A 12,166-nucleotide genomic window follows, 5' to 3' on the forward strand; every position below is an offset into this window, starting at 1 on the left:
TTGGGGCTAAACATGATTTTTTTTTTCAGTGACAGGAAAGGATTATTGCTGCCGGGGAGGAGGCTGAAGCTGCACTTTTACGAAGAAGAGAGAACATGTAAACCAGTTAATTAAACATTCGGCAGATTACTGCGAGTCGATGCTTTTTTATATAATCTCCCCAAAGGAGCTGTCAGTGACTTTAAACTCTAAATTAAAATAATTGGGCATCCCTTCGAATAGATGCTTCAATTAATGTGTTAGGCTGCCTTTTATGCTGAAGTATCTACATTTTCTGAGTTGTGAATTGTAGGACCCTTTCGCATTGTCTTTCTTTTATTCTCATAAGTGTGTTTTATAATTTGATAACTCTTTTATTTTAATTACAGAGACCGAAGAAATGTTCGAGAGGAGCAGGGTAGGGAATACCTAGAAAGTCTCAGAATGGACCAATTAAACGTGGGAAATATTTAAAAAGAATATCGAACAATATTCAATGTAGAACCGTCCGGTATGTTAACATTGGGATATACACATAGTCATCATTTCTGTTTATTTATTATAAATAATTTTTATTTTGCTTTTTTACAGGATAGGGAAAGACAGCGTTTGTTAGAAATTGAAGAGGTACGTGACATTTAATAGCTTGGAACAATTTTTAACAGTTTTACTAAACATTCATATATATTTTTAAATGTCGTTTTTATGTGTACAAAAAAAACATTGCATTATTGCAGAGACAGACAAAATAGATGTGACCAGCAAGACAGAGAGTACGAAGAAGGGTTAAGAAGGGATCAAGAGAGGGTAAGCAGTTCATGGACAAGCATCCTCGGGGACCCTGGACGTCACGGAGATCGACACACAGGGAGCTCTTTTTTCTCGCGCGCTCCTATTTGCAAAGAATGACATCTAAAATTACATGCGAATGTTGTCTTATTCTCTTATCCAAGAAAAATATATTACGAAATTGTGCATCAAGCAAGTCAGTTCGCCGAGCGGTTTTTACAGCATGACGTCATAGGAGAAGCCCCCTGGCAGCATTTGTAGAAGGTCGATGCATTTTAACTCGATTTGTTTTCGGCACCAACATCAGACCAAGAATATGTAAGGATTAAACCTTAAATTTGAAACTATTTATGATTTCTGTCTACATTTTAGGACCTACAACACCTCGTCGGTGCTGAAGGCGAAGGCAACATTAGAGTCCGTCTCCATGGAAGGGACACAACCTTCCAAAGACGTTTCACTGCTTCCGATACAAACGAGGTGATTACAACAATTACACCAAGTCCAATCGCATTCTTAGACTTATTAATTTATATAGATTCCACAGTTAGTTATGGATTCAAAATTTCAATTATGAATTAAATATTTTGGACACGAGTTATCAGAATCAATAAACCAAATCATTGCACATGTATTATTTTTCAAATTGAAAAAAGATGTCTCCACAGCATTCTGTCTCCACTGTACCGATATAGGGAGAGTATTGTTCAACCACAAACTAATTGGAATTGTTTTATCTGCAGCTCTTGTATCAAGTGGCCATTGCCAACCTGCGCGAGAGGAATATCACCATCCGAAATGCCAGTGGAAGAATCATTGAAAGAAATGACGATCCTATTGACGTTTTAGACGCAACGACACTAATGGTCTTTCATGACTTGGGTATACTAGGAGCAAGAATGGATGAGATAAAAGGAATAAATGGAATCATTTTATCAAATATCCAACTTTGTTTACCATGGTCGCGCGAGGTAAAAAAAGTTGCCCTCTGCTGTGGACTAGTTGTACATCCCCTCCTCTCCTGATTTCGAGCACCTGAATTCTTTTGTAGGGGGTTACACCACAGATGGGCCCCCCAGATGACATTCGTTTTGACCTTCCCCCTAAGAACCTGTCTAGGCTAAAAATAGGTTCTTATTACCAGTTTATGTTTGTATTCTTAATACCGCAAAAATCTCAAAATACTAAAATTTACCGATTTCATTAACAGGGCGGACACTACCAGGCCACCTTTTCCGACCTTTGTTTGGTAGTGTTGTGCCCAACCCTTGCTGGAGACCCAGAAGTAAGGGCCACTATTGACTTAAGCAATGGTAAGTCTAGTACATTTAAAAAACATTCTTGAATTCAGAATATCTATTAAACCCTGTCGATTTTCTGAGCTCGATGGATAACGTGGATATCGTAGAACGGTCACGAAGTGAAAGTAGTGAGGGTTGGCTTAAATATATAACTCATGTACATTTTTAATTATTTTACTTGTTTTTTTGTTTTTGTTTTTTTACAGTTACCCAGGATCGCATACAAGCTGCTGTAGCAGAGGCTGAGGCGAGACTGGCCCTTACAACCGAATCAATGTGAGTTTTGTTGATTGTCTTGAATCACCATCACCATCCGAAATGCCAGTGGAAGAATCATTGAAAGAAATGACGATCCTATTGACGTTGTAGACGTCCTCACTGTAACTTCAAAACCATCTCGTTTGTGTTGCCTGCCGATCAAATTGTACCAGCGAGTGCGACGCCAAGCAGGAGTCGAAGGAAACTTAAAGAAATGCAAGCCAGTTTCCGGGTCATAAAATGAATTTGAGCAGCCTTTAACTGCACACTGCTTTCCTTTTCTTTTTAAAGTTGGAGAAACTTCGTTTGAATCATCCATATAATTATCTAGAAGGCCCAAAATCGACTTTTGAAGAGTTCTTAGCGAAACGTGCAACACAGCTAGAAATCAAGATGGCGTCTGTGTTTTCGAGACAACTCTCGCCTCGTTTTCGTGTTCGCGTACAAGATGGCGGCGGGGACTGTAAATAGGACTATTGCATTATGCTTGTAAAACAATAACTTCAATTACAAAATGGGTCAGCTCAGTCTACCACCTGTGGGGAGTTTTGACGTATGGCGAATCCTCGCCGTTATGACGTATCATGCTCACGTGTTACAATCAGATCAGTTTGTTGTCGTTGTCACTCTTGAACTTTCAAGGAAGCGAAACAGACTTACTGTCTCTTTCGACAACGTTTTTTCAAGAAGTTTTCAAGAACAATTCAAGGATTTCTCAAGAATTTGATTCCAAGAATAATCAGGAACAAGATTGGATTGTGGGAAGATTGTGCCGGTTGAAGTTAACTTACAAATCTGAATTTGACGTTGAGTTCATCTTAACGGTAAACAACAAATCTTTACCAGGCTCAACGTACAATCAAGGGACAATCAAAATAATCCTTAGGAAATGCTTTCCAATCATTTATTTAAACATTCTGAACACAATCCAAACGACAAATCACGTTAAAAGATCCTTGACAAAAAATAACCGTTAGAGAAAACCGTTTCACCTTTGCGAAATTTTCCATAGTCGGGTTGTAGGTTTTTCTTTTTTAATTTGTCATAGAAACATACAAAAGAAGCCATTGGCAATGGTTATTGAGAACTCTTGACTACGATCTAGCAGAGGTAACTGTCGTCACGCATGGCATCGGCGGCTTAACAGTGCAGAGGTTGAAACGCAAAATCAAAACCAACGGCTTCGAAAAAATGAAAGCCGACATCGTTATTCTAAAAGTAGGAACGAACGACATTGGGACCAAGCGGCCGGAGACAATTGGGTCAGAAATTGAGAATTTGACCCGCGAACTTAAGGAAACGTACAATGTTAAAGTTGTTGGTGTCTGTTTGATAATCCCAAGAGCCGATAACATTCATTTTAGGCGCCAAGCAGACATCGTTAATAAATATTTACAGGTAGTGATCAATGATCTCTCGTTTGATTTTTGTTTAAATCCCCCTCAAAAGGTTTGCTGAAGGATGGTGTCCACCTAAACACCAGGGGACAATATATGCTGTATCGTAGTTACAGAGGTGCTGTAATCAAAGCAATGCAATTACTATGATACGATCCAAAAGTTGCAAGCAAAAACTGTGCAAATGTCATCAAACAAGTGTATATTATTGCAATGAGAGCTTTATATCATTAATTTCAATTTTTTTCATACATAATAATGATCAGTTTTTATAAAATTTATCATATGGGTCTCAAACCCATTTCATAAACATGTGAAAAAAAAATCCGGCAAGTTTGATAGAGAAGATTATTAACAAAATATTGTGGTTCAACCCATTAAAATTATAATCTTTTTGTATAAAATGTGTATAAATTATTTGTCGGTGTCCTGCATCTGATATGACATAAATAATTATTCTTTAAAGTAGGCACCAGTTGTTATAGTGACAAATGGTTTATTATCTGTCACTGTTTTGTCATTATGTCATTTAATTGTTGAACAAACAAATTTTAGTGACAGCATGACTTGTTACTGTCACAATGTTACAAACAAATGTTTATGGTTTATGTCGTAGGTATATCAAAACCAACACATTTGATTAGGTTAACTCAAGAGACTAGGGACCGATGAAGTGAAGGAAAATTTTAATAGGAAGATGCATGAATGCTTCCCAGGAGTTAGGAAGTTCTCCTTTCAGCAGTTTGTAGAGGGTGCTGAACCAGAAAGTTGAAGTCATGTCTAAAATACAGTCTGTAGCCTGAAACATTACGGGAGAACAAGGTCTGAATATATAAATATTTAATTTCGATATGTAGGGGTGCAATGATACCACGGATTTCAAGTCTATTTTTACAATACTATCCTTGAATTTCATGATTTTTGAAGAAAAAAATCCTGGTGATCCGCAAGTCATCAATAGAGTGGATTTTAATTGTTACAAATACAGTTGTAGATCGTGTTCGTGTTATTATTTTTTTTTTGCTTGATTGATGTAAAGGAATATACTATAACTATATAGCTATTTAAAAAACAAAATAATATATTTTAACTGGTCTATCACTCTATTTAGAGTAATGTGTTGATTTCAAAACAAAACCTAATTGCAATTGATAGTTTGGAAGTTTCAATGTCACTCTTTTGTTTATGCTCATGGAGGTAACACAGTCTAGTGCTTTTATTGATAGCTGAGTCACATCCTCCTGTTATCTTTTGTTGAACTAGACAATTATCACAGTATTCTCGGCAGTTCTGCACATTGACAGCATTTTCTCCAAAGTATGCCAAAAAATATATGTCTACAGCTTGTTTCCAAGCAGTATTTGACAGTGTCATCAAGCTGCCATCTTTTTAGCTGTTTCTGTTCTTCCCTTTCCAACTAAGCAATCGAGTTCATAATTTTGGTTCTGTCCTCAAAGCGATTATAAAGGGTGCATACTGCTGGATCACCATCTCTGCCAGCTCGTCCCGCCTCCTCGTAGTAGTGCTCAACACACTCTGGCATAATGTGAGGAACGACAAACCGGACATTTTTTTGGTCAATACCCAGGCCAAATGCCTTTGTTGCACACATAACATGGGCTCCTTCACTCATCCAAGCAGTTGTGTTACTTTTCAATTTCCTCAAGGGCACTCCCTTCTCTTTAAGCAGGAATGCCAAATTGTTACTCCATTTAGAAGTAATGCAGGAATAGCATAACATATTGTCTTTCCAGCTCCTGTGGGCCATTATTTAACACATTGAAAGAAACAGCATTACTATCAATTACCCATGCGTTGTGGGTTGAATTCAGTTAAACGTTAATTGAGTAATTTTGTGAACATAAAATTTAAAGCCTTGGCCATGTTCCTCAATAATCCTCTTGTGTTTTATCAAGTGTGCTCTATGCACTAACAAGTTTTTCAATTGATAGTATGGACCTGGCTTTGATGTTTTCATCTATTCTGTGAGCCGTCTAGCTACACAACAAAGCATACATACTTACCAAAGATACCACAGTTTACGGATGATCGATCCAACGATCCGACGATCGAGTGACACAGGAGTCCCTCCAATAACTCTTAAATGCTTTGCAAGCATTCACGAGTTAAAAATGGCATTTTCTACAAGGTATTTCAATTGACGCCTTCTAGCCACAGAAATTTTCCTTCCAGGTTTTGTTGTTGTTGTTTGTCTGTAAAAAGCATGCATTCTTTTTTATGTTTTAGGTCGAATTAGTCCTATCGTCGAGTTTCAGCAATTTTGGGGAGCTGTAGAGGCATCAACCCTTGTTTGCCAATCTCAGTGTGTTATATAATATATAGATACACATGCATGTATGTATTTTTATAGGCCCATTTGCACCGTTAATGAGGTTTCATGAGTGTGTTGTAGTGGCTTTACCTGTGGAAGTTGGTGAGCCTTTTACCGATGCACAAGTTCATTGTATCATTGATATGGCTGACGGTAAGTTATTACATTTGTGTGTCCAGGAAAAAAAACGGTCCCTTTAACACTCATCATTTACTACTCAGTACAGCACTGAATAGAAGATCATAAAAAAAAGTATAACTACCTTCGATGTTTCAGTATAGGCATCCAATCTAGATACCAATACTTAGAGGTTTTAAAAATTGGGTAACATAAGACAAATCTGATCAGGAGCTGCAAAAAATATTTGTTTATTTATTTACTAATATTTTCCCAGGTAAATCCCTTCAGCAAAGCTGATATAAATAGGTGACATGGATAACAAAATTATAAGGGAAAAGAAAAATGTATCCCCTTCCATTGACATTTGGGGCTAAACATGATTTTTTTTTCAGTGACAGGAAAGGATTATTGCTGCCGGGGAGGAGGCTGAAGCTGCACTTTTACGAAGAAGAGAGAACATGTAAACCAGTTAATTAAACATTCGGCAGATTACTGCGAGTCGATGCTTTTTTATATAATCTCCCCAAAGGAGCTGTCAGTGACTTTAAACTCTAAATTAAAATAATTGGGCATCCCTTCGAATAGATGCTTCAATTAATGTGTTAGGCTGCCTTTTATGCTGAAGTATCTAAATTTTCTGCGTTGTGAATTGTAGGACCCTTTCGCATTGTCTTTCTTTTATTCTCATAAGTGTGTTTTATAATTTGATAACTCTTTCATTTTAATTACAGAGACCGAAGAAATGTTCGAGAGGAGCAGGGTAGGGAATACCTAGAAAGTCTCAGAATCGACCAATTAAACGTGGGAAATATTTAAAAAGAATATCGAACAATATTCAATGTAGAACCGTCCGGTATGTTAACATTGGGATATACACATAGTCATCATTTCTGTTTATTTATTATAAATAATTTTTATTTTGCTTTTTTACAGGATAGGGAAAGACAACGTTTGTTAGAAATTGAAGAGGTACGTGACATTTAATAGCTTGGAACAATTTTTAACAGTTTTACTAAACATTCATATATTTTTTTAAATGTCGTTTTTATGTGTACAAAAAAAACATTGCATTATTGCAGAGACAGAAAAAATAGACGTGACCAGCAAGACAGAGAGTACGAAGAAGGGTTAAGAAGAGATCAAGAGAGGGTAAGCAGTTCATGGACAAGCATCCTCGGGGACCCTGGACGTCACGGAGATCGACACACAGGGAGCTCTTTTTTCTCGCGCGCTCCTATTTGAAAAGAATGACATCTAAAATTATATGCGAATGTTGTCTTATTCTCTTATCCAAGAAAAATATATTACGAAATTGTGCATCAAGCAAGTCAGTTCGCCGAGCGGTTTTTACGGCATGACGTCATAGGAGAAGCTCCCTGGCAGCATTTGTAGAAGGTCGATGCAGTTTAACTCGATTTGTTTCGGCACCAACATTAGACCAAGAATATGTCAGGATTAAACGTTAAAAGTGAAACTATTTATGATTTTTGTCTACATTTTAGGACCTACAACACCTCGTCGGTGCTGAAGGCGAAGGCAACATTAGAGTCCGTCTCCGTGGAAGGGACACAACCTTCCAAAGACGTTTCACTGCTTCCGATACAAACGAGGTGATTACAACAATTACACCAAGTTCAATCGCATTCTTAGACTTATTAATTTATATAGATTCCACAGTTAGTTATGGATTCAAAATTTCAATTATGAATTAAATATTTTGGACACGAGTTATCAGAATCAATAAACCAAATCATTGCACATGTATTATTTTTCAAATTGAAAAAAGATGTCTCCACAGCATTCTGTCTCCACTGTACCGATATAGGGAGAGTATTGTTCAACCACAAACTAATTGGAATTGTTTTATCTGTAGCTCTTGTATCAAGTGGCCATTGCCAACCTGCGCGAGAGGAATATCACTATCCGAAATGCCAGTGGAAGAATCATTGAAAGAAATGACGATCCTATTGACGTTGTAGACGCAACGACACTAATGGTCTTTCATGACTTGGGTATACTAGGAGCAAGAATGGATGAGAAAAAAGGAATAAATGGAATCATTTTATCAATTTCCAACTTTGTTTACCATGGTGGCGCGAGGTAAAAAAAAGTTGCCCTCTGCTGTGGACTAGTTGTACATCCCCTCCTCTCCTGATTTCGAGCACCTGAATTCTTTTGTAGGGGGTTACACCACAGATGGGCCCCCCAGATGACATTCGTTTTGACCTTCCCCCTAAGAACCTGTCTAGGCTAAAAATAGGTTCTTATTACCAGTTTATGTTTGTATTCTTAATACCGCAAAAATCTCAAAACACTAAAACTTACCATTTCATTAACAGGGCGGACATTACCAGGCCACCTTTTCCGACCTTTGGTTGGTAGTGTTGTGCCCAACCCTTGCTGGAGACCCAGAAGTAAGGGCCACTATTGACTTAAGCAATGGTAAGTCTAGTAAATTTAAAAAACATTCTTGAATTCAGAATATCTATTAAACCCTGTCGATTTTCTGAGCTCGATGGATAACGTGGATATCGTAGAACGGTCACGAAGTGAAAGTAGTGAGGGTTGGCTTAAATATATAACTCATGTACATTTTTAATTATTTTACTTGTTTTTTTTTTTTTTACAGTTACCCAGGATCGCATACAAGCTGCTGTAGCAGAGGCTGAGGCGAGACTGGCCCTTACAACCGAATCAATGTGAGTTTTGTTGATTGTCTTGAATCATGCATCCATCTTCATAAGCAGTGTCATAGTAAAATCAATCAGACATCTCAGAAACTCCCTTGGACAATTTACTTCTCAGAAGTTCTAGAGCAAAGCCAGTTCCATCCTCCTTAAACTTCCATAAACATATTTTGTAGTCCATCAAAAAGAGCAAAAATAAATCAAATGTCCAGTAGTTGCAAATTTTTTTATTCGACGGCTGTTCAAGTCATTGCTGTTCTCCGACTAATAGCTTGGAACAATTTTTAACAGTTTTACTAAACATTCATATATTTTTTCAAATGTCGTTTTTATGTTTACAAAAAAAAAAACATTGCATTATTGCAGAGACAGACAAAATAGACGTGACCAGCAAGACAGAGAGTACGAAGAAGGGTTAAGAAGGGATCAAGAGAGGGTAAGCAGTTCATGGACAAGCATCCTCGGGGACCCTGGACGTCACGGAGATCGACACACAGGGAGCTCTTTTTTCTCGCGCGCTCCTATTTGCAAAGAATGACATCTAAAATTACATGCGAATGTTGTCTTATTCTCTTATCCAAGAAAAATATATTACGAAATTGTGCATCAAGCAAGTCAGTTCGCCGAGCGGTTTTTACAGCATGACGTCATAGGAGAAGCTCCCTGGCAGCATTTGTAGAAGGTCGATGCATTTTAACTCGATTTGTTTTCGGCACCAACATCAGACCAAGAATATGTAAGGATTAAACCTTAAATTTGAAACTATTTATGATTTCTGTCTACATTTTAGGACCTACAACACCTCGTCGGTGCTGAAGGCGAAGGCAACATTAGAGTCCGTCTCCATGGAAGGGACACAACCTTCCAAAGACGTTTCACTGCTTCCGATACAAACGAGGTGATTACAACAATTACACCAAGTCCAATCGCATTCTTAGACTTATTAATTTATATAGATTCCACAGTTAGTTATGGATTCAAAATTTCAATTATGAATTAAATATTTTGGACACGAGTTATCAGAATCAATAAACCAAATCATTGCACATGTATTATTTTTCAAATTGAAAAAAGATGTCTCCACAGCATTCTGTCTCCACTGTACCGATATAGGGAGAGTATTGTTCAACCACAAACTAATTGGAATTTTTTTATCTGCAGCTCTTGTATCAAGTGGCCATTGCCAACCTGCGCGAGAGGAATATCACTATCCGAAATGCCAGTGGAAGAATCATTGAAAGAAATGACGATCCTATTGACGTTGTAGACGCAACGACACTAATGGTCTTTCATGACTTGGGTATACTAGGAGCAAGAATGGATGAGATAAAAGGAATAAATGGAATCATTTTATCAAATATCCAACTTTGTTTACCATGGTCGCGCGAGGTAAAAAAAGTTGCCCTCTGCTGTGGACTAGTTGTACATCCCCTCCTCTCCTGATTTCGAGCACCTGAATTCTTTTGTAGGGGGTTACACCACAGATGGGCCCCCCAGATGACATTCGTTTTGACCTTCCCCCTAAGAACCTGTCTAGGCTAAAAATAGGTTCTTATTACCAGTTTATGTTTGTATTCTTAATACCGCAAAAATCTCAAAATACTAAAATTTACCGATTTCATTAACAGGGCGGACACTACCAGGCCACCTTTTCCGACCTTTGGTTGGTAGTGTTGTGCCCAACCCTTGCTGGAGACCCAGAAGTAAGGGCCACTATTGACTTAAGCAATGGTAAGTCTAGTAAATTTAAAAAACATTCTTGAATTCAGAATATCTATTAAACCCTGTCGATTTTCTGAGCTCGATGGATAACGTGGATATCGTAGAACGGTCACGAAGTGAAAGTAGTGAGGGTTGGCTTAAATATATAACTCATGTACATTTTTAATTATTTTACTTGTTTTTTTTTTTTTACAGTTACCCAGGATCGCATACAAGCTGCTGTAGCAGAGGCTGAGGCGAGACTGGCCCTTACAACCGAATCAATGTGAGTTTTGTTGATTGTCTTGAATCACCATCACCATCCGAAATGCCAGTGGAAGAATCATTGAAAGAAATGACGATCCTATTGACGTTGTAGACGCAACGACACTAATGGTCTTTCATGACTTGGGTATACTAGGAGCAAGAATGGATGAGATAAAAGGAATAAATGGAATCATTTTATCAAATATCCAACTTTGTTTACCATGGTCGCGCGAGGTAAAAAAAGTTGCCCTCTGCTGTGGACTAGTTGTACATCCCCTCCTCTCCTGATTTCGAGCACCTGAATTCTTTTGTAGGGGGTTACACCACAGATGGGCCCCCCAGATGACATTCGTTTTGACCTTCCCCCTAAGAACCTGTCTAGGCTAAAAATAGGTTCTTATTACCAGTTTATGTTAGTATTCTTAATACCGCAAAAATCTCAAAACACTAAAATTTACCGATTTCATTAACAGGGCGGACACTACCAGGCCACCTTTTCCGACCTTTGGTTGGTAGTGTTGTGCCCAACCCTTGCTGGAGACCCAGAACTATTGACTTAAGCAATGGTAAGTCTAGTAAATTTAAAAAACATTCTTGAATTCAGAATATCTATTAAACCCTGTCGATTTTCTGAGCTCGATGGATAACGTGGATATCGTAGAACGGTCACGAAGTGAAAGTAGTGAGGGTTGGCTTAAAAATATAACTCATGTACATTTTTAATTATTTTACTTGTTTTTTTGTTTTTGTTTTTTTACAGTTACCCAGGATCGCATACAAGCTGCTGTAGCAGAGGCTGAGGCGAGACTGGCCCTTACAACCGAATCAATGTGAGTTTTGTTGATTGTCTTGAATCACCATCACCATCCGAAATGCCAGTGGAAGAATCATTGAAAGAAATGACGATCCTATTGACGTTGTAGACGTCCTCACTGTAACTTCAAAACCATCTCGTTTGTGTTGCCTGCCGATCAAATTGTACCTGCGAGTGCGACGCCAAGCAGGAGTCGAAGGAAACTTAAAGAAATGCAAGCCAGTTTCCGGGTCATAAAATGAATTTGAGCAGCCTTTAACTGCACACTGCTTTCCTTTTCTTTTTAAAGTTGGAGAAACTTCGTTTGAATCATCCATATAATTATCTAGAAGGCCCAAAATCGACTTTTGAAGAGTTCTTAGCGAAACGTGCAACACAGCTAGAAATCAAGATGGCGTCTGTGTTTTCGAGACAACTCTCGCCTCGTTTTCGTGTTCGAGTCCAAGATGGCGGCGGGGACTGTAAATAGGACTATTGCATTATGCTTGTAAAACAATAACTTCAATTACAAAATGGGTCAG

At 38.0% G+C, this 12,166-nt stretch overlaps 1 protein-coding gene and 2 long non-coding RNA genes across 7 annotated transcripts; all 3 read left to right on the top strand.

Moving 5' to 3' along the window:
* The first annotated feature begins 1,741 nt into the window (after positions 1-1,741).
* Positions 1,742-8,474, top strand: LOC125559033. 5 transcript variants are annotated; one of them, XR_007306277.1, is made up of 7 exons: positions 6,155-6,209; positions 6,569-6,636; positions 6,908-6,936; positions 7,110-7,145; positions 7,256-7,325; positions 7,679-7,786; positions 8,050-8,474. XR_007306277.1 is itself a non-coding variant. In XM_048720829.1 (3 exons), the coding sequence occupies exons 1-3, from the start codon at positions 7,224-7,226 to the stop codon at positions 8,278-8,280; spliced, it is 441 nt and encodes a 146-aa protein (XP_048576786.1). In that variant the 5' UTR covers positions 6,972-7,223; the 3' UTR covers positions 8,281-8,474. The 5 variants fall into 5 exon arrangements, 1 of the variants encoding a protein (XP_048576786.1); XR_007306275.1 differs by lacking the exon at positions 6,155-6,209 and having other exon boundaries at positions 6,359-6,636; XR_007306276.1 differs by lacking the exons at positions 6,155-6,209; positions 6,569-6,636; positions 6,908-6,936; positions 7,110-7,145 and adding exons at positions 1,742-2,081; positions 2,276-2,345.
* Positions 8,475-8,547: 73 nt separating this feature from the next.
* LOC125559035 lies at positions 8,548-9,300 on the top strand. Its single transcript, XR_007306281.1, has 3 exons — positions 8,548-8,618; positions 8,806-8,875; positions 9,230-9,300. It is a non-coding gene; the product is annotated as an uncharacterized LOC125559035 (long non-coding RNA).
* A 961-nt stretch (positions 9,301-10,261) lies between these two features.
* LOC125556731 lies at positions 10,262-10,991 on the top strand. The gene is made up of 2 exons (XR_007306280.1): positions 10,262-10,594; positions 10,781-10,991. It is a non-coding gene; the product is annotated as an uncharacterized LOC125556731 (long non-coding RNA).
* Positions 10,992-12,166: the final 1,175 nt, after the last annotated feature.

This window comes from Nematostella vectensis, chromosome 13 (assembly GCF_932526225.1).
Source record: "Nematostella vectensis chromosome 13, jaNemVect1.1, whole genome shotgun sequence".
Taxonomy (NCBI): domain Eukaryota; kingdom Metazoa; phylum Cnidaria; class Anthozoa; order Actiniaria; family Edwardsiidae; genus Nematostella; species Nematostella vectensis.

Bases quoted from the DNA above. Each gene is read 5' to 3' on its own strand.
- LOC125559033 (XM_048720829.1), top strand. From the start codon at position 7,224: ATGTGTACAAAAAAAACATTGCATTATTGCAGAGACAGAAAAAATAGA. The intron at 7,326-7,678 runs GTAAGCAGTTCA...TCTACATTTTAG, and splicing joins TAAGAAGAGATCAAGAGAGG to GACCTACAACACCTCGTCGG. The intron at 7,787-8,049 runs GTGATTACAACA...TTTTATCTGTAG, and splicing joins CTGCTTCCGATACAAACGAG to CTCTTGTATCAAGTGGCCAT.